Source organism: Drosophila virilis, chromosome 4, assembly GCF_030788295.1.
Source record: "Drosophila virilis strain 15010-1051.87 chromosome 4, Dvir_AGI_RSII-ME, whole genome shotgun sequence".
Classification (NCBI taxonomy): Eukaryota; Metazoa; Arthropoda; class Insecta; order Diptera; family Drosophilidae; genus Drosophila; species Drosophila virilis.
The window spans coordinates 3,935,170-3,955,350 of record NC_091546.1 but is presented as its reverse complement, the minus strand read 5'-3'; the positions used below and the strand labels follow the sequence as shown (position 1 = coordinate 3,955,350).

Genomic DNA, 20,181 nt, shown 5'->3' with positions numbered 1-20,181 from the left:
GGAACAAGCATCCGCACAGGTTCGCGTATGACAAGTTAATGATCGGCAAAATTGAACCACGATAAAGTCGTGACGAAATCAACGCGTCAAAAAAGCTCGAGCTAACGCTCTCGCTCGCAGATCGCCGCTCTCAGCTGCTGCTCTCTCAAAGAAACAGAAAAGAAAAGAAAAACAAGCGCCTGCCCGCTGCTCAATTAGCTGGCTGCCGCGCATGGCCAACCGGTTTTTGCATGCGATTCGCTAGGGGGATCGCGAAAATGAAAAAAAATATATACAAAAGCTCTCTGCTGTCGCACTCCGTTATCTCGCTCAGCGGCGGCATATGACGTCGTTAGTTGTGGACGTCGGCTGGATGAGTCACTCGCAGCGCAAGCAACGCGGAGACAAACAAACAAATTTGGAGAACGTGTCATGGAGTTCCCCAGGCACAGGTTTCTCAACTACAGCTTGAGCAAAGCTGCGGCCGGGCGAGAGGGCAAGGGGGAGTAGGTAAGGTCGTTTGGTTGTCTGTTAAATAAATTCATTCATTCATTCGCTCGCTGCTCTCACTTCGGCTCGTCATAATTCCTGGAAGAGCTGCATGACTCTTGCGACTAATGCTATGATTTGGCGGCGCTCGAAATTGTATTTTTTGGACCATGTTGGTGTCGCCTTTGCGAATCGAAGACACCGACTGGCCGTCGCTTGTTTTTGATCTGGCTCATTCATGGGAATCGCGCATTACGCGTCCAAATACGGAGCGCACCAAAGCTTCCGAGCCCCACAAAATACGACGACAACGTCGATGTCGACTGCGACAGCGACTGCGACTGCGGCGTCTACTGCTACTATTACACTAAAGAAAAAGGTCTAAATTCCAATTAACCCGAGCTTTCATTCATGCCAATAATTATTGTACCTATAATGTGAAATATAAATCGATCTGCTTAACTTAAGCATGAATTTGGTACGATTTAGTCTAGCATATTCCTTAATGAAGCATAGCTCAGGTATGATGAAGTTTAGAATACTCATCATTGAAGCGTGAATCATACTCGACTTAATGTTTTATAAAATGTTTAAAATAAAACTGAGGAACCTTTACAAATTTGAAATTAGCGTGAATTATTCTAATGTTAGCATAATATATATTAATTCGAGTAGCATTCAAGTCCTAAATTCGAGCTTTTCAAAAAGTTCTCTCTCAACTTAAAGCTTGACCGCATTTTACCAAAGTTTCTACTTGTTTTGAATACTTTCTAGTTCCATTTTTCATTGTGTATACAATTCGTGTTCACTTTTTTTTTTTGGATGGGAACGCGCAACAAATAGACGATTGCTCTATTGAAATTATTTGAATTGAGCTGGTAATTCCGAGAAACAATTCTGATTTCATAGTTGAGGACGCATTTAATACATGTGATTCATGCCGCAGACTACGCTACGCGCCCTTCTCTTCTCTCTTCTTCTTCTTCTTCTAGCATGCTCAGCAGGCGCCGCAGATATTGTATTTATTTTGGCTTTTTGTGGGGGAGATACGAGAGATACGATTTCTATACGTACACACATATAATATAGTCGACCTGTTGTATAGCGAGCTTTTACTATACCTAAGACTTTTCATTCATAATCTGATTGTTTAGGTATTGTTGTGTTTTTTGTTTTTTGTTTTGAATTGACTGAAAGCTTTATGTAATCTTTAGATATTCCGATTGCTCATTCATAACTTGACTAGCGTAATTTAATTATAGTTGTTCTACATGATACTCATTATAATCTTGTGGCGTCTATTATTGTTCTGCTTACATTATGCGTAATACATTTGAGCAGATCTCTGAATTATTACAATATTGAGCATATGCCCAGATTCACCCAGGCGAACTCAGCTCTCAGTGAAGCAATATCAATGCAACTTGATTTATGTATTAGGTTTTTTACTCTGGGAACTACATAGTACGTATGTGAAAGCCTGCCGGAACTGATTACAATATCATATAGGTGTGATAGGAATGATTAGTTAAAAATTGGGGGGTTCCTAGCAGAGACTGTGTTCGTAGAGATAAACTCAACATTTTGACCAATATGACGAAATTGAACTACAAAATCATAAAGATTGGGATCCTGTCAATAAGTGAGTTCCGATTTGAAAAGCTTCGGATAAGTATTATCAAACCCAATAGATATGCTTTTATATTGGCCAAATTGTATATAACTTTGATAACCACATTCTATTTTGGCTATTTAAGATAAAACTCGTTCCAAAGCTGAGTCTGACTATATAATCACACACAATCTAACCTATTTTCCTCACCCGACGTGAAAGTGAACTTTGGTTTAAATAATATTAGCTGATTTCTTGGGAAACTATAAAAGATACCTTTTAGTTGACTTGATGTGGGTTGGTCATAGCTTGATTTATAGATTATCGTAGCTTCCTCTCATTACTCATAGCTATTGCTGGTCGAGAGCTTTGACTTGTTGCCAGTTCAGTGCAGCTCTTCCCTGATTTCCTCGTCATCTGCCTCGTCATCGCTGTTCGCTGTGTTTGTTGTCGTTGTTGTCATTGATATTGTGGTGGCTGCTGTTGCCGTTCCTGCTGTCGAGGCGGTCACTTGGCGTCCCGAGTTCCAAATCAGATCAAAATCCAAATCGCATTCCTTGGCAACCCGCTGCACCAGCGCCCTGTCCACCAAACCCGATGCGCTCCACGAGTTATCCTTGACGGCCAACTCCTTAAGTGCTCGCCCTGCCTCCGGATACTGTTTGGCATAGACCAATGCACGCACCAGCATCGCCAGTATGTGCGAGTGGCGTATGGGCGGCTGCTCGGGCTTGACTGTAAAGCGAAATGATTCTATTAAAACCTCATATAAATATGAATTAACGGGTATACCCCAACCTTGCCCGACATACGAATGAAATAAATGCTCTCAAAGATCTGACTTAAATGCCAAATTGATTTAGGGGCCAAGCCATGAACAAAAACCTAAACCTCATGAAAATCAGATAAGATTTGACGGAGTTATGGGGGTGGAAAATTTTTACCTATGTCTATTTAGGATATTTGAGTGTACCATATTTACAAGAATTTTGACCAAACATTAAGTTGCCAGATTTAAATACTAGATTGATTTAGGGCCCAAACCATGAACAAAAAGGTAAGCCTCATAAAAATCGGATAAGATTTGACCTAGTTATGGGGGTGTGAAATTTTGAACTATGGCTATATTATAAGTAGGATATTTGAGGGTACCATCTTTACATGAATTTTGACCAAAAATTAAGTTGCCAGATTTAAATACTAGATTGATTAAGAGGTCAAAACATGAACAAAAAGCTAAACCTCATGAATATCTGATAAGATTTGACGGAGTTATGGGGGTGTGAAGTTTTGAACTATGGCTATATAGGATATTTGAGGGTACCATATTTACATGAATTTTGACCCAAAATAAAGTTGCCAGATTTAAATACTAGATTGATTTAGGGCCCAAACCATGAACAAAAATCTAAACCTCATGAAAATCGGATAAGATTTGACGGAGTTACGGGGGTGTGAAATTTTGAACTATGGCTATATTAAAAGTAGGATATTTGAGGGTACCATATTTACATGAATTTTGACCAAAAACTAAGTTGCCAGATTTGAATACTAGATTGATTTAGGGTCCAAACTATGAGCAAAATTCTAAACCTCATGAAAATCGGATAAGATTTGACGGAGTTACGGGGGTGTGAAATTTTGAACTATGGCTATATTAAAAGTAGGATATTTGAGGGTACCATATTTACATGAATTTTGACCAAAAATAAAGTTGTCAGATTAAAATACTAGATTGATTAAGAGGTCAAAACATGAACAAAAAGCTAAACCTCATGAATATCTGATAAGATTTGACGGAGTTATGGGGGTGTGAAGTTTTGAACTATGGCTATATAGGATATTTGAGGGTACCATATTTACATGAATTTTGACCAAAAATAAAGTTGCCAGATTTAAATACTAGATTGATTTAGGGCCCAAACCATGAGCAAAAAGCTAAACCTCATGAAAATCTGATAAGATTTGACGGAGTTATGGGGGTGTAAAATTTTGAACTATGGCTATATAGGATATTTGAGGGTACCATATTTACATGAATTTTGACCAAAAATTAAGTTGCCAGATTTAAATACTAGATTGATTTAGGGCCCAAACCATGAGCAAAAAGCTAAACCTCATGAAAATCTGATAAGATTTGACGGAGTTACGGGGGTGTGAAATTTTGAACTATGGATATTATAAGTAGGATATTTGAGGGTACCATATTTACATGAATTTTGACCAAAAATTAAGTTGCCATATTTAAATACTAGATTGATTAAGAGGTCAAAACATGAACAAAAAGCTAAACCTCATGAATATCTGATAAGATTTGACGGAGTTATGGGGGTGTGAAGTTTTGAACTATGGCTATATAGGATATTTGAGGGTACCATATTTACATGAATTTTGACCCAAAATAAAGTTGCCAGATTAAAATACTAGATTGATTTTGGGCCCAAACCATGAAAAAAAGCAAAGCCTCATGAAAATCGGATAAGATTTGACCGAGTTATGGGGGTGTGAAATTTTGAACTATGGCTGTATAGGATATTTGAGGGTACCATATTAACATGAATTTTGACCAAAAATAAAGTGGTCAGATTTGAATACTAGATTGATTTAGGGCCCAAACTATGAACAAAAAGCTAAACCTCATGAAAATCGGATAAGATTTGACGGAGTTACGGGGGTGTGAAATTTTAAACTATGACTATATTATAAGTAGGATATTTGAGGGTACCATTTTTACATGAATTTTGACCAAAAATAAAGTTGTCAGATTTAAATACTAGATTGATTAAGAGGTCAAAACATGAACAAAAAGCTAAACCTCATGAAATTCGGATAAGATTTGACCGAGTTATGGGGGTGTGAAATTTTGAACTATGGCTATATAGGATATTTGAGGGTACCATATTTACATGAATTTTGACCAAAAATTAAGTTGCCAGATTTAAATACTAGATTGATTTAGGGCCCAAACCATGAACAAAAAGCTAAGCCTCATGAAAATCGGATAAGATTTGACCGAGTTATGGCGGTGTGAAATTTTGAGCTATGGCTGTATAGGATATTTGAGGGTACCATATTTACATGAATTTTGACCAAAAATAAAGTGGTCAGATTTGAATACTAGATTGATTTAGGGCCCAAACTATGAACAAAAAGCTAAACCTCATGAAAATCGGATAAGATTTGACGGAGTTACGGGGGTGTGAAATTTTGAACTATGACTATATTATAAGTAGGATATTTGAGGGTACCATCTTTACATGAATTTTGACCAAAAATAAAGTTGTCAGATTTAAATACTAGATTGATTAAGAGGTCAAAACATGAACAAAAAGCTAAACCTCATGAATATCTGATAAGATTTGACGGAGTTATGGGGGTGTGAAGTTTTGAACTATGGCTATATAGGATATTTGAGGGTACCATATTTACATGAATTTTGACCAAAAATTAAGTTGCCAGATTTAAATACTAGATTGATTTAGGGCCCAAACCATGAGCAAAAAGCTAAACCTCATGAAAATCTGATAAGATTTGACGGAGTTACGGGGGTGTGAAATTTTGAACTATGGATATTATAAGTAGGATATTTGAGGGTACCATATTTACATGAATTTTGACCAAAAATTAAGTTACCATATTTAAATACTAGATTGATTAAGAGGTCAAAACATGAACAAAAAGCTAAACCTCATGAAATTCGGATAAGATTTGACCGAGTTATGGGGGTGTGAAATTTTGAACTATGGCTATATGGGATATTTGAGGGTACCATATTTACATGAATTTTGACCCAAAATAAAGTTGCCAGATTTAAATACTAGATTGATTTAGGGCCCAAACCATGAACAAAAATCTAAACCTCATGAAAATCTGATAAGATTTGACGGAGTTACGGGGGTGTGAAATTTTGAACTATGGCTATATTATAAGTAGGATATTTGAGGGTACCATCTTTACATGAATTTTGACCAAAAATAAAGTTGTCAGATTAAAATACTAGATTGATTAAGAGGTCAAAACATGAACAAAAAGCTAAACCTCATGAATATCTGATAAGATTTGACGGAGTTATGGGGGTGTGAAGTTTTGAACTATGGCTATATAGGATATTTGAGGGTACCATATTTACATGAATTTTGACCAAAAATAAAGTTGCCAGATTTAAATACTAGATTGATTTAGGGCCCAAACCATGAGCAAAAAGCTAAACCTCATGAAAATCTGATAAGATTTGACGGAGTTATGGGGGTGTGAAATTTTGAACTATGGCTATATTATAAGTAGGATATTTGAGGGTACCATATTTACATGAATTTTGACCAAAAATTAAGTTGCCATATTTAAATACTAGATTGATTTAGGGCCCAAACCATGAACAAAAAGCTAAGTCTCATGAAAATCGGATAAGATTTGACCGAGTTATGGGGGTGTGAAATTTTGAACTATGGCTATATAGGATATTTGAGGGTACCATATTTACATGAATTTTGACCAAAAATTAAGTTGCCAGATTTAAATACTAGATTGATTTAGGGCCCAAACCATGAACAAAAAGCTAAGCCTCATGAAAATCGGATAAGATTTGACCGAGTTATGGGGTTGTGAAGTTTTGAACTATGGCTATATAGGATATTTGAGGGTACCATATTTACATGAATTTTGACCAAAAATTAAGTTGCCAGATTTAAATACTAGATTGATTTAGGGCCCAAACCATGAGCAAAAAGCTAAACCTCATGAAAATCTGATAAGATTTGACGGAGTTACGGGGGTGTGAAATTTTGAACTATGGATATTATAAGTAGGATATTTGAGGGTACCATATTTACATGAATTTTGACCAAAAATTAAGTTGCCATATTTAAATACTAGATTGATTAAGAGGTCAAAACATGAACAAAAAGCTAAACCTCATGAAATTCGGATAAGATTTGACCGAGTTATGGGGGTGTGAAATTTTGAACTATGGCTATATAGGATATTTGAGGGTACCATATTTACATGAATTTTGACCAAAAATAAAGTGGTCAGATTTGAATACTAGATTGATTTAGGGCCCAAACTATGAACAAAAAGCTAAACCTCATGAAAATCTGATAAGATTTGACGGAGTTACGGGGGTGTGAAATTTTGAACTATGGATATTATAAGTAGGATATTTGAGGGTACCATATTTACATGAATTTTGACCAAAAATTAAGTTGCCATATTTAAATACTAGATTGATTAAGAGGTCAAAACATGAACAAAAAGCTAAACCTCATGAATATCTGATAAGATTTGACGGAGTTATGGGGGTGTGAAGTTTTGAACTATGGCTATATAGGATATTTGAGGGTACCATATTTACATGAATTTTGACCAAAAATTAAGTTGCCAGATTTAAATACTAGATTGATTTAGGGCCCAAACCATGAACAAAAAGCTTAACCTCATGAAAATCGGATAAGATTTGACCGAGTTATGGGGGTGTGAAATTTTGAACTATGGCTATATAGGATATTTGAGGGTACCATATTTACATGAATTTTGACCAAAAATAAAGTGGTCAGATTTGAACACTAGATTGATTTAGGGCCCAAACTATGAACAAAAAGCTAAACCTCATGAAAATCGGATAAGATTTGACGGAGTTACGGGGGTGTGAAATTTTGAACTATGACTATATTATAAGTAGGATATTTGAGGGTACCATATTTACATGAATTTTGACCCAAAATAAAGTTGCCAGATTTAAATACTAGATTGATTTAGGGCCCAAACCATGAACAAAAATCTAAACCTCATGAAAATCTGATAAGATTTGACGGAGTTACGGGGGTGTGAAATTTTGAACTATGGCTATATTATAAGTAGGATATTTGAGGGTACCATCTTTACATGAATTTTGACCAAAAATAAAGTTGTCAGATTAAAATACTAGATTGATTAAGAGGTCAAAACATGAACAAAAAGCTAAACCTCATGAATATCTGATAAGATTTGACGGAGTTATGGGGGTGTGAAGTTTTGAACTATGGCTATATAGGATATTTGAGGGTACCATATTTACATGAATTTTGACCAAAAATAAAGTTGCCAGATTTAAATACTAGATTGATTTAGGGCCCAAACCATGAGCAAAAAGCTAAACCTCATGAAAATCTGATAAGATTTGACGGAGTTATGGGGGTGTAAAATTTTGAACTATGGCTATATAGGATATTTGAGGGTACCATATTTACATGAATTTTGACCAAAAATTAAGTTGCCAGATTTAAATACTAGATTGATTTAGGGCCCAAACCATGAGCAAAAAGCTAAACCTCATGAAAATCTGATAAGATTTGACGGAGTTACGGGGGTGTGAAATTTTGAACTATGGATATTATAAGTAGGATATTTGAGGGTACCATATTTACATGAATTTTGACCAAAAATTAAGTTGCCATATTTAAATACTAGATTGATTAAGAGGTCAAAACATGAACAAAAAGCTAAACCTCATGAAATTCGGATAAGATTTGACCGAGTTATGGGGGTGTGAAATTTTGAACTATGGCTATATAGGATATTTGAGGGTACCATATTTACATGAATTTTGACCAAAAATAAAGTGGTCAGATTTGAATACTAGATTGATTTAGGGCCCAAACTATGAACAAAAAGCTAAACCTCATGAAAATCTGATAAGATTTGACGGAGTTACGGGGGTGTGAAATTTTGAACTATGGATATTATAAGTAGGATATTTGAGGGTACCATATTTACATGAATTTTGACCAAAAATTAAGTTGCCATATTTAAATACTAGATTGATTAAGAGGTCAAAACATGAACAAAAAGCTAAACCTCATGAATATCTGATAAGATTTGACGGAGTTATGGGGGTGTGAAGTTTTGAACTATGGCTATATAGGATATTTGAGGGTACCATATTTACATGAATTTTGACCAAAAATTAAGTTGCCAGATTTAAATACTAGATTGATTTAGGGCCCAAACCATGAACAAAAAGCTTAACCTCATGAAAATCGGATAAGATTTGACCGAGTTATGGGGGTGTGAAATTTTGAACTATGGCTATATAGGATATTTGAGGGTACCATATTTACATGAATTTTGACCAAAAATAAAGTGGTCAGATTTGAACACTAGATTGATTTAGGGCCCAAACTATGAACAAAAAGCTAAACCTCATGAAAATCGGATAAGATTTGACGGAGTTACGGGGGTGTGAAATTTTGAACTATGACTATATTATAAGTAGGATATTTGAGGGTACCATATTTACATGAATTTTGACCCAAAATAAAGTTGCCAGATTTAAATACTAGATTGATTTAGGGCCCAAACCATGAACAAAAATCTAAACCCCATGAAAATCTGATAAGATTTGACGGAGTTACGGGGGTGTGAAATTTTGAACTATGGCTATATTATAAGTAGGATATTTGAGGGTACCATCTTTACATGAATTTTGACCAAAAATAAAGTTGTCAGATTAAAATACTAGATTGATTAAGAGGTCAAAACATGAACAAAAAGCTAAACCTCATGAATATCTGATAAGATTTGACGGAGTTATGGGGGTGTGAAGTTTTGAACTATGGCTATATAGGATATTTGAGGGTACCATATTTACATGAATTTTGACCAAAAATAAAGTTGCCAGATTTAAATACTAGATTGATTTAGGGCCCAAACCATGAGCAAAAAGCTAAACCTCATGAAAATCTGATAAGATTTGACGGAGTTATGGGGGTGTGAAATTTTGAACTATGGCTATATAGGATATTTGAGGGTACCATATTTACATGAATTTTGACCAAAAATTAAGTTGCCAGATTTAAATACTAGATTGATTTAGGGCCCAAACCATGAGCAAAAAGCTAAACCTCATAAAAATCTGATAAGATTTGACGGAGTTACGGGGGTGTGAAATTTTGAACTATGGATATTATAAGTAGGATATTTGAGGGTACCATATTTACATGAATTTTGACCAAAAATTAAGTTGCCATATTTAAATACTAGATTGATTAAGAGGTCAAAACATGAACAAAAAGCTAAACCTCATGAAATTCGGATAAGATTTGACCGAGTTATGGGGGTGTGAAATTTTGAACTATGGCTATATAGGATATTTGAGGGTACCATATTTACATGAATTTTGACCAAAAATAAAGTGGTCAGATTTGAATACTAGATTGATTTAGGGCCCAAACTATGAACAAAAAGCTAAACCTCATGAAAATCTGATAAGATTTGACGGAGTTACGGGGGTGTGAAATTTTGAACTATGGATATTATAAGTAGGATATTTGAGGGTACCATATTTACATGAATTTTGACCAAAAATTAAGTTGCCATATTTAAATACTAGATTGATTAAGAGGTCAAAACATGAACAAAAAGCTAAACCTCATGAATATCTGATAAGATTTGACGGAGTTATGGGGGTGTGAAGTTTTGAACTATGGCTATATAGGATATTTGAGGGTACCATATTTACATGAATTTTGACCAAAAATTAAGTTGCCAGATTTAAATACTAGATTGATTTAGGGCCCAAACCATGAACAAAAAGCTTAACCTCATGAAAATCAGATAAGATTTGACCGAGTTATGGGGGTGTGAAATTTTGAACTATTGCTATATAGGATATTTGAGGGTACCATATTTACATGAATTTTGACCAAAAATTAAGTTGCCAGATTTAAATACTAGATTGATTAAGGGGCCAAACCATGAACAAAAAGCTAAACCTCATGAAAATCGGATAAGATTTGACCGAGTTATGGGGGTGGGAAATTTTGAACTATGGCTATATAGGATACTTAAGGGTACCATATTTACATGAATTTTGACGAAAAATTAAGTTGCCATATTTAAATTCTAGTTTGATCTAGGGGCCAAACGATGAACAAAAAGCTAAACCTCATGAAAATCGGATAAGATTTGACCGAGTTATGGGGGTGTGAAATTTTGAACTATGGCTATATAAGTAGAACTGAATGAATGAAAAAAGTTTGACCGTGCAAACCCGGGTAACTTACGCAACATGCTGCGACAGGCGTTGATAACGGCCTGATTTTCGCCGGCACGCAGAGCCTGCTGTATCTCCAGTATGCTCTTGACGTCCGCGACGGTGCGCTGCAGATTATTGTAGGCGTGCTGGGCGTGGCTGAGCTTCTCCAGGCACTTGGACGCCTCCTGCATGGCCGTGAGCGCCTTCTCATAGTCCTGATACTCCTCGATCTCGATCTGTGCGCAAATGGCATAAAAATTGGCCAGCGAATCGTAGGCCTGCGCCTTGCCATAGAAGCTGACGATGTGCTTCAGGATGTTGCCATCGCTCTGCCAGTCTAGAGCCTGCAGATAGTTGGCGGCCATGATGTAGATCTCGCGCTGTCGCGACATCGTCGCGAAGAAGATGATCTTCTCGGTGTTGCCGGACTTGAGCAGCGATTTCATGGCGCGCACCTTGTCGCCGGCCTGGGTGAACTTTTTGGTGGCGCTGTGGTAGTCGCCCTGCTGCTGCAGTAGCTCGCCCAGCTGCACCAGGATGCCGATGCGTGTCGGTTCATCGAAGTCCGCCTTGTTGGGCGTCAGCAGATCGGCCAGCTCCTCGGTGACCGGCACGCCCTTCTCCAGGCAAATAGCCAGAGCGCGCTCCAGATGCTTGGTCTTGGCCAGCAATTGAACGGCCTTTTGGTGCTGCTCGATGCTGGCGAAGAAGTCCGCACAGCGATTGATCAGTTCCGCATCCGACTCGGTGCTCAGCTCTGTGGCAATAATCTCCAGTATCTCTGGCTGCTGTGACTCAAAGGCCATTTCCAGCGCCTTGTGGAGCATTCCGGCGCGATGGTACAGCTCGACGGCATATTTAAAATTGCCGCACTCTTCGAAGTAGGCCGCCGCGATGGCCTTGTCGCGGCTACGCGACGAGCTGGCCACCGTCCAGAGCTCCTCCTGGAAGTCGTTCTCCTTGCAGATGCGTATGGCATTGCTGAAGGTCTGGGCGCGCGTATAGAACATGATGGCCTCCTGGAACTTGCCCACGTTCTCGTAATGCCTGCCCAGATGATAACAGGCGGCGCGATCGCCCGACTGTCTGGCTATGGCATCCGCTTTGGAGATCTTACCCAGATAACAGAGTATCTTCACCTGCGAGAACCAATCATCAGCTTTGCTGTACACGGCCAGCGCGGCATCCATGTCGCCGGAGCTCTCCACATATTGGCCCCACCACTTGAGCATTTTGGGATCGCTGGTGGTTTGTATGTAACGTTTCATGGCCATGGGATTCTCGAGCAGCAGCTGTGTGATATGCTGCACGGGATTCTGTGTCTTTTCGTAGTACTCCAGGGCGCCCTTGATGTCGCCGCGTTCGCGCAGTGCCTGCGCCTTCTGGTAATACGTGTGCTTCAGATGGATGCGATCCTCCGTTTCGGCCACTTGGAGCGCCTCGTCCAGCTGGCCGGTGGCCTGCAGAAGCTTGTTAAGCAGATCGTGGCGCTTGCAGCGCTTATACAACTCCTTGGCCTCGTCAATCATGCCCAGCTCAATGGCCAGCACGGCGACCTTGGCCTCCGGCTCAAGATCATCATCCTCGATGGCCTGGCGAAGAGCGCGCACTGAGCGTGCCTGTTCCAAGTGGCCAAGGCACACCTTGGCCACGTCCAGGCGGTTGGTGTGCACGCACATCTTGGCCAGATTCGTCCATATCACCTTGGACTGTATGGAGCGCACACAGCGAAAGGCCAAGTCCATATGTCCTTCGGCCACGTGCAGGCTAAAATTGAGCACCTGCCGTCGGGTGCTGGCATCGCACTGCTGCAGATCCACGAAATCCTTCAGCGGCTGCTCCTGCACAGCGTTCACTTGCAGGCAGACGACGCTGGGCACGCACAGATTGAGCAGCTGGGCGCCGGCACTCATCGCCTGCGACTCGAGCACATTCAGTTTGCCCTCGCCCTTCTCCGAGTAGAACATAACCAGCACCTGCGACTCCACATAGTGACTGGGTGAGGGTTGCTGATTCTGCTGCCGGCCGTTGGGCTTCTGCGCTAGCATCACCATGGACTTGACCTCCACGGCCAGCAGACGGGGCTCTTCCGTATCCCAGAAGAAGCGCACAGCCAGGCTGGTTTTGCCGCCGTTCTGCGAGGCATTCTCAGGCTCCTGCTGGACCAGGTCGTGCTCAAAGAGATTGTTGCGTTCAAAGTCCCAGCAGTAGACGGCAGCGCAGGGCTGAAAGCTGCTGTTGGCTATCACCAAGGCCAGATGACTGCCCAAGCTGTTGCACTTGACCAAAATGAACTCGCCAAAATCATCGAATATCTCGTGCCCGGATTTGCTGGGGAATAGTAGCTTCGGATCATGCCGGCTGACATCGTACGCCTTGACATAGCCGTTCATGGTGAACACGGACAGATAGCAGCCGTTTAGATCCATGCCAATGATTTTTCCCTCGATATCATTGCCCAGCAACCGGTGGAGCACAACGCCGCCCACGGAATAGATAACTATATCGCTGGCGCTCAGGCAAAATATGTTCTGATTGTGCAGGCACAATGCCAGACACTCGGCGGCAAAGGTTTGCATCAGCCGCACATTCAATGCAGGCGAGCTCTTCACCGAGGCACTGGAACCGGCGCCTGAGGCCTCCAGTATTTCATCGAACTCGTCCAGGCTCTTCTCAATCTTCTGCAGACTGTACGAGGATATGGAGCGTCCGTTGCTCACGACCAGGCTGAGGTCGTTTAGGGCCAGCGCAGTTACCGCAAAATCCGCCTGCACCGTACACTGGCGTCCGCTGCAGTGCGTCAGCTGCACAGACTTTGCGGAGCACTGCACAGCCCAGAGGCTACGCGTGTGGCTGGCCAGGAGGGGCTGCTCCTTTAACATAAACACACTCGACAAACAGTTGACCAAAATGCATGGCTTGGCCAGCTCATTGTAGCCCCACGAGCAGCTCTTGATGGCGCCCTGCCGCGCCAGCGACGATATGTTACCCAGCTGCCAGGCATCCTCTGGTGCGCTGACAAAGCAGCTCACCGTGCGCTTCCAGGTGTACAGATTGCCCAGATTGGTGGCCGCGCACAGGGTCTGATTGCTGTTGCTGTAGGCGAGGCAGGTGAACATTTCGTTGGAGTTGAGCTGAAGGTGCCTGGACACCTTGCGTGGCAGATTGTTGTTGCTGTTGCTCTCCACACTCGTCTCGTGGCTGAAGAAGGCATTGCTGTTGCTGTTGCTGTTGTTGTTGAGGGAGGAGCTGGCGGTCAGGCTGGAGCTGGGCAAATCCATTTTAAGCAGATAATTATCACTGCGTTCAATGTCCCAGATGCGCACGGTAAGATCGCCCGTAATGATGGCCAAGCTGTTGCCCGCCCAGGCTATGGCGCCGCGTTGGTTCGCGCCGCGCCCACTCAGCTTGACACGCTCCAGTTCCGTCAAGATACCCGTCGACTCCACCAAATACAGCGTGATGGTCAAGTCATCCAGCAGGCAAATGACCGCATCCCTAGAAGAAATGTTAAGCACATTAATTCTTGAGCAAATGGGAAGCATGTTGATGTGCCCACTTTTTGGGATGCCAGAGCATCTGCAGAATGCTCGGCTGTTGAGGTCCACTCTTCAGCACCTCGCTGCAGCTGCCGCCCTGATTGATGTAGTAGGCCACGCCGCCCTGCGTGCACGCGTAGAAGCAGTGATTGTCCCGGACACCCGAGTGTCCACGCGCCGCCGTGCGCGGCCGCCAATTGGTGAGCGTGTCCAGCGCATTCTCATCGCCAGCGACCGCTGCCTTGGCCAGACTGGCCATCTCCTCGCGCAGCTCGCTCTCGACGGTGCGGCGAAAGCAGATCAGAAGCAGAGCCTCGCGTAGATCATGCGAGAACATGGTCAGAAACTGATATTGACCATCGCAGCGCCAGCCGGTGACCAGGCCCAGGGCATCCGCCGTGACCATGCGGCCGCCCTGTTCGCTGAACTCCAGCAGCACAATGGCCGCCTTGTGGGGTCCACTAACGCTGGCGAATTCCCTATGGCCGGCAAACCAGACGTGTATATCGCCATGCTCCCAACCGGTGGCCAGCAGCGCCTTCTCCGGATGCCAGCACAAGGCCGTTGCCTGCGAGCTGGCGTGCACCGGATACGTGACATCCCGCTGCGGTTCGCCCTGAAAATGTGCAAGTAGCGTAATAAAAGAAGAAGTTTTTTCCATGGCAAAAACTCACGGTATCCGCAAAAATGGTTACGCTGCCGCCGCGCTCCTGGCTGTAGGAGGCCACCGCGAACAGTGGCTCATTGGGATGCCAGCTGCTGATTGTGCTAACTGCATCCGAGTCCAGAAACTCAATTTTCGTATCAAAATAGAGCGTCATTTCTAGCCCTTGATATTCGGTATCCTTTCAATGTTCCGTTTTGGGCCAAACAAATCCCGCTGGCCGTTGCCATGGCTCCTCCATAAGCCATGTTCCTGGCATTTCTTGCAGCCCTGGCTGAATCATATTGCAATTAGTTGAATTATTCTAGATATATTTGAAAATCAACTATTTCACAATCAGAAATCTAATTGCATGCTCTTAATCAGATTTACGGTCGATCGCCCCTCTCTGAATCTACGCACATGATCGCTTAAAAACAAATTACACTGGGGAACAAAGCACAAAAGGTATTTGAGAACAATTCATATATATAAATATATTAATGTGTGAACATTTCTAAAAACCCTCTTTGTCTGAAATCGAGGAGAGACTTTTGTGTTATTATATGTAAAATACATATATGAACATCGGTTAACAAACAATTCTATACAAAATATGTTATTATAAAACACATATATATATTATATATTTATATATTTTGCAATTTAATGTTTCCACAAATTGGTTAAAACTTCAGATATCTTGTAGCACAGTGTTTAAGTGCAAAAGTCCACTATCTGTAAACACACCCATACATACAGACCCACATATACATACACTCAGAGAGCAGTAGCAATAAAATGTATGCACACACACACACACACCCAAACACACACACGCATACTGGATACATGAAGTCACCGGCAAGCAACAAGCTGCTTTCCATTATTGCGTCGCATTCGTAGGCTGGAAACAAACAGTTACAGCAAACAGTTCAGATTGCAGTACTAGAAAAGCAGCACGCACGAAAAATGTCTGAGGAAACCGCAACTAAAACCGCATTGAGAATTGCGGGCGCTGTCATCTTGCCGAATGTGGGAGGCATTGTTAATGGCGCATTGACGCGCAGGCACATCAAAAATTGGTATTCGAATCTGAATTTTCCCTCGTTCCGACCACCCAACTGGCTGTTTGCACCCGTTTGGACATCACTGTACGCCGGCATGGGCTATGGCTCTTACCTGGTGTGGCGCGACGGCGGCGGCTTCAGCGGCGATGCTCAATTGCCATTGATCGCCTACGGCACACAGCTGGCGCTCAACTGGGCCTGGACACCGATATTCTTTGGCAAGCATAACATCAAGGGCGTAAGTTTAAACATTATAGTTGACCTTCGAGTGTGCTGATTTTTATCTATGGTGTGTCATCCACAGGCGCTTATTGACATTGTGGCGCTAACAGCGGCGGCCGGCGCATGTGGTGTACTCTTCTATCGTGTGAACAAGACGGCCGGGCTTTTGTTTGTGCCGTATATGGCCTGGCTGGGATTTGCCACCGCCCTGAACTATGCCATGTGGAAACTAAATCCGGAGCAGGGTGAGCAAGGTGAGCAACCGGCGGCGGCGCGCAAGCAGCAATAGGAGCTGAGTTTGGTAACATCTCATAAGGTGTTCTTTTTTAAATTGTTTATTTTTCAATAGAAAATGTAATCGTCACAAAATAAAAATCGTATCGGCAATATCGATAAACTGCAGCGTTGCATTTGCAGCACGCTATCGATACTTCGGCTGCGATTGCAGCGCCAAACGTTGCTTTTTGAAAATGCATTGAAATCATATTTAATTGGCGCCACCAGTGCCCGGTGCTGGCTGTGGCTGGCCGACAGCTGTGGGGGTCGTCGGTGTGCCCGCCTTGGGGGAGGTCGTCTTGGGCGAAGCGCCTGCTTTGGGTGATGGCGACGCCTTGGGCGAGGCCTGCGAATTGGGCGTATTTGCCGGCGTCTTGGGCTTGCCATCACCAGCCTTTTGCTGCTGCTGCTGGGGATTAGATTTGGCAGCTGCTGGCTGCTGCTTTGGTGGCGATGCCTTGTTGCCCTTGCCCTGCTGCTGCTGCTGCGGCTGGGTGCCTGCGGGCTGCTTCGATCCAGCCGGCTTGGCAGCTGCCGTCTCAGGCTTGGATGCGACTGCGGGCTTGGCTGCCGTCTGCTTTTGTTGTTGTTGTTGTTGCTGTGGTTTGTTGGGCTGTTGTGGCTGCTTTTGGTTTTGTTGCTGTGTCTGGCCAGGCTTAGGCTGCTTGGACTTTTGAGCTGCTTCCTGTTTTTTGCCATTCGCAGCAGCTGCGGTTTTTTGAGCTGCAGCTGCAGCTGTTGGTGCAGCAGGAGCTGGTGCTGGAGCAGATGCTGTTGATGCAGCAGGAGTTGGACCTGCTGTTGGTGGGTTAGCAGAAGCTGGTGTTGAAGCAGCTGCTGCTGCTGAAGGTGCAACAGGGGCAGTTGTTGCAGCTGCTGTTGGAGCTGCAGCGGGAGCTGCTGTTGGAGCTCCGGTTTGCGGTGCTACGGCAGGAGTTACTGCTGGTGGTGAAGCAGGAGCTGCTGGTTGTGTCACAATTTGAGCTTGAGCTGCAACTGGTTGTGCAGTAGCAGCTATAGCAGGAGCTGCAGCTGGTGGTGTTATTAGAGCTGGAGCTGCTGTTGGAGCTGTAGCTGCTGCTGGAGCTGGACCTGCAGTTGGGGCCGGAGCTACTGTTGGAGCTAGAACTGCTGCTGGTGGTGTAATTGGAGCTGCAGTCTGAGCTGGGGCTGCTCCCGGGCCTGCTGCTGGTGGTGTAATTGGAGCTACAGCTGCTGCTACAGCTGGAGCTGCTTCTGGTGAAGCAGCTGGTGGTACTGCTGCTGCTGGTGAAGCAACTGGTGGTACTGCTGCTGCTGGAGCAGGAGTTGCGGGTTTCTGTTGTTGCTCCGTAGATGGCGTCACTTGCTTGGGACCTGCCTGTTGTGCTGCCGCCTTAACATCCTCTGGTTTCTTCTCTGCCGGCTTAGCCGTAGCTGCAGCTGGCTGTGGCTTCAGTTGCTCCACTGGCGCTTTAGCTTCTGCTGGTGGCGTGACCTGCTTTGCCGGTGGGGGCGTCACTTGCTTTGGTGCTGCCTGTTTGGCTGACGGCGGAGTAGCCTGTTGTGGACTGGCTTCCTTCGGTTTGGGCTCCGGTTTCTTCTCAGGCTCAGCTGTGGTTGTTTTCTGCTCCTGCTTGGCAGCGCTTGCTTCAGCTTTAAGCTCCACTTTGGCTGGCGCTGGAGCAGGCTTCTGCTCAGCCAGTGCACTGGCTGGGATCTCTTTTTGCTCGGCCGGCTTGGTCGGCTCAGCGGCTACGATTTGTGCCAATGTTTGCACAGCAGGTGGGGTCTTTGCCTGCACAGCTGCGGCTGGGCTAGGGATTGGGACAGGCGCAGCGATTTGACTCTGCGGCTCGACCGGCTTGGGCTGCTCTGCTTTGGGCTCCAGTGATGGCTTCTTGGTTTCCTTCTTTTGAGTATCCACAGCAGCTGCTGCAGGCTGTTCCTCTTTATTGTTCTGTGGTTCGCTCTTCTTGTCCACCTTCTCTTGCGTCTTAGCCTGGGCTTTCTTGCTGTCCTGCTTATCCTTGGCCTTGGTCTTATTGGCTTCCTGCTGTGGCTGCTGCTTCTTGCGCTCCTGTTTACCGGACGGCTGCTGCTGCTGCTGCTTGTCCGCCTTGTTGTCTGCCTTGTTGGTTTTCTTGGCCTCCTTGGGCTTCTCTGTGGCTGGCTTTGGCTGCTGCGCTTTGCCCTGGCCGGCAGCTGCTTGTTCCTGCTGCTTGTTCGCCTCCAGCTTGGCCACCTCATCAAAGTCGCCCACCAGATCGGGCACATCATCATCATCATCATCCTCGGCAGCCGGAGCTGCAGCTGTGCCGCTGTCGGCTGTGGCCTTCTGATTATTCGACATTGAGTTGGCATACATGCGCAACTGTACGACCGTCTCCTGGCCCAGCTGTGGCAGAATCTCCGGCAGCATTTCGACAATCTTCTTCGTCTCGCCATGGCCGGTGACGGCGAACGTATTGGCCGAGAGCGATGCCTGCGCCTTGGGATTATTGAAATGTATGACCGTGAGGTCATCCTTGATGATGTTGACCTCCTCAATGCCAGGTATGGTGCTAACGGATAGCTTCTTGAGCGAGCTCTGCAGCTTCTTGTCATCGGTGGCCGCCGTCTGATGCATGACCTTCTTTTTGCGACGGGGCGTGCCCTTGCCACCGATGCGCACCTGCGCCTGCAGCCGCTTCAGCTTCTCCACATTCATGCTGGCGAATCTCTACATAATATAGATGCATATTTAGTTACATAAAATGGCCGGGCGGCATGTCAAGAGATTACCTCAGATATTTCTTAGCTTTTTCTTTGCTTTTCTCTGCAACTCCACGGACGCAAGAGCCAAATGCGAATAAATGCAGCTGCCGGGCCAAACCGAGCCACACCAAAAGACCGATCCCATCCGATCCGATTCGACCAGCCAGACCCAACCAAAGCAGCGCTGCTTTTATTAATAACGCGCATTTCTCTCTCTCTCTCTCTCTCTCGCTCGCCTGCTTTATTTTTGTGGCACTTTTTGCATATTTGTTTTTGAATACGCAAAAAAAAATAAAAGTAAGAAAATTCAAGAAAATGTCGCGCAATGTTATAAATAGACGCAGTATCTCTAGTTTTCCGAGTTCTGTGCAGCATCTCAGCTCGGCGTGTGGCTGCGCTCCGATCGTGCCAAACACACACTCGAACACACGCACACACATTCTCGCACACACACACGTGCAGGCCAAGCGCATTCGCATCCTCAACGGCTGTTGAACTATTGACTGGAAACACGCAACCGCATCTCGGACGCACTGCATTAAAAATAGCCACCAGAAAGCATTAGCACGCAGCGTAAGCTTTCGCTCTGCGCGAATCTATTAATG

General features: G+C 43.7%; 3 protein-coding genes across 4 annotated transcripts; 1 reads left to right on the top strand and 2 right to left on the bottom strand.

Moving 5' to 3' along the window:
* Positions 1-2,465: 2,465 nt before the first annotated feature.
* rempA (intraflagellar transport protein rempA) lies at positions 2,466-15,745 on the bottom strand. Its single transcript, XM_002052812.4, has 4 exons — positions 15,304-15,745; positions 14,650-15,245; positions 11,119-14,588; positions 2,466-2,815 (listed from the first exon to the last, which is right to left on the bottom strand). Exons 1-4 carry the CDS (start codon positions 15,448-15,450, stop codon positions 2,466-2,468), a joined length of 4,563 nt encoding a protein of 1,520 aa, XP_002052848.1. The 5' UTR covers positions 15,451-15,745.
* Positions 15,746-16,167: 422 nt separating this feature from the next.
* Tspo (Translocator protein) lies at positions 16,168-17,035 on the top strand. 2 transcript variants are annotated; one of them, XM_070209426.1, is made up of 3 exons: positions 16,168-16,580; positions 16,647-16,818; positions 16,914-17,035. In XM_070209426.1, the coding sequence occupies exons 1-3, from the start codon at positions 16,245-16,247 to the stop codon at positions 16,934-16,936; spliced, it is 531 nt and encodes a 176-aa protein (XP_070065527.1). In that variant the 5' UTR covers positions 16,168-16,244; the 3' UTR covers positions 16,937-17,035. The 2 variants fall into 2 exon arrangements, with proteins under 2 accessions (XP_070065527.1, XP_002052849.1); XM_002052813.4 differs by having other exon boundaries at positions 16,170-16,580; positions 16,647-17,035.
* Positions 16,884-19,764, bottom strand: uncNacbeta (uncharacterized nascent polypeptide-associated complex beta subunit). Its single transcript, XM_032438344.2, has 2 exons — positions 19,604-19,764; positions 16,884-19,541 (listed from the first exon to the last, which is right to left on the bottom strand). The coding sequence occupies exon 2, from the start codon at positions 19,527-19,529 to the stop codon at positions 17,052-17,054; it is 2,478 nt and encodes an 825-aa protein (XP_032294235.1). The 5' UTR covers positions 19,530-19,541; positions 19,604-19,764; the 3' UTR covers positions 16,884-17,051.
* Between the last annotated feature and the right edge of the window lie 417 nt (positions 19,765-20,181).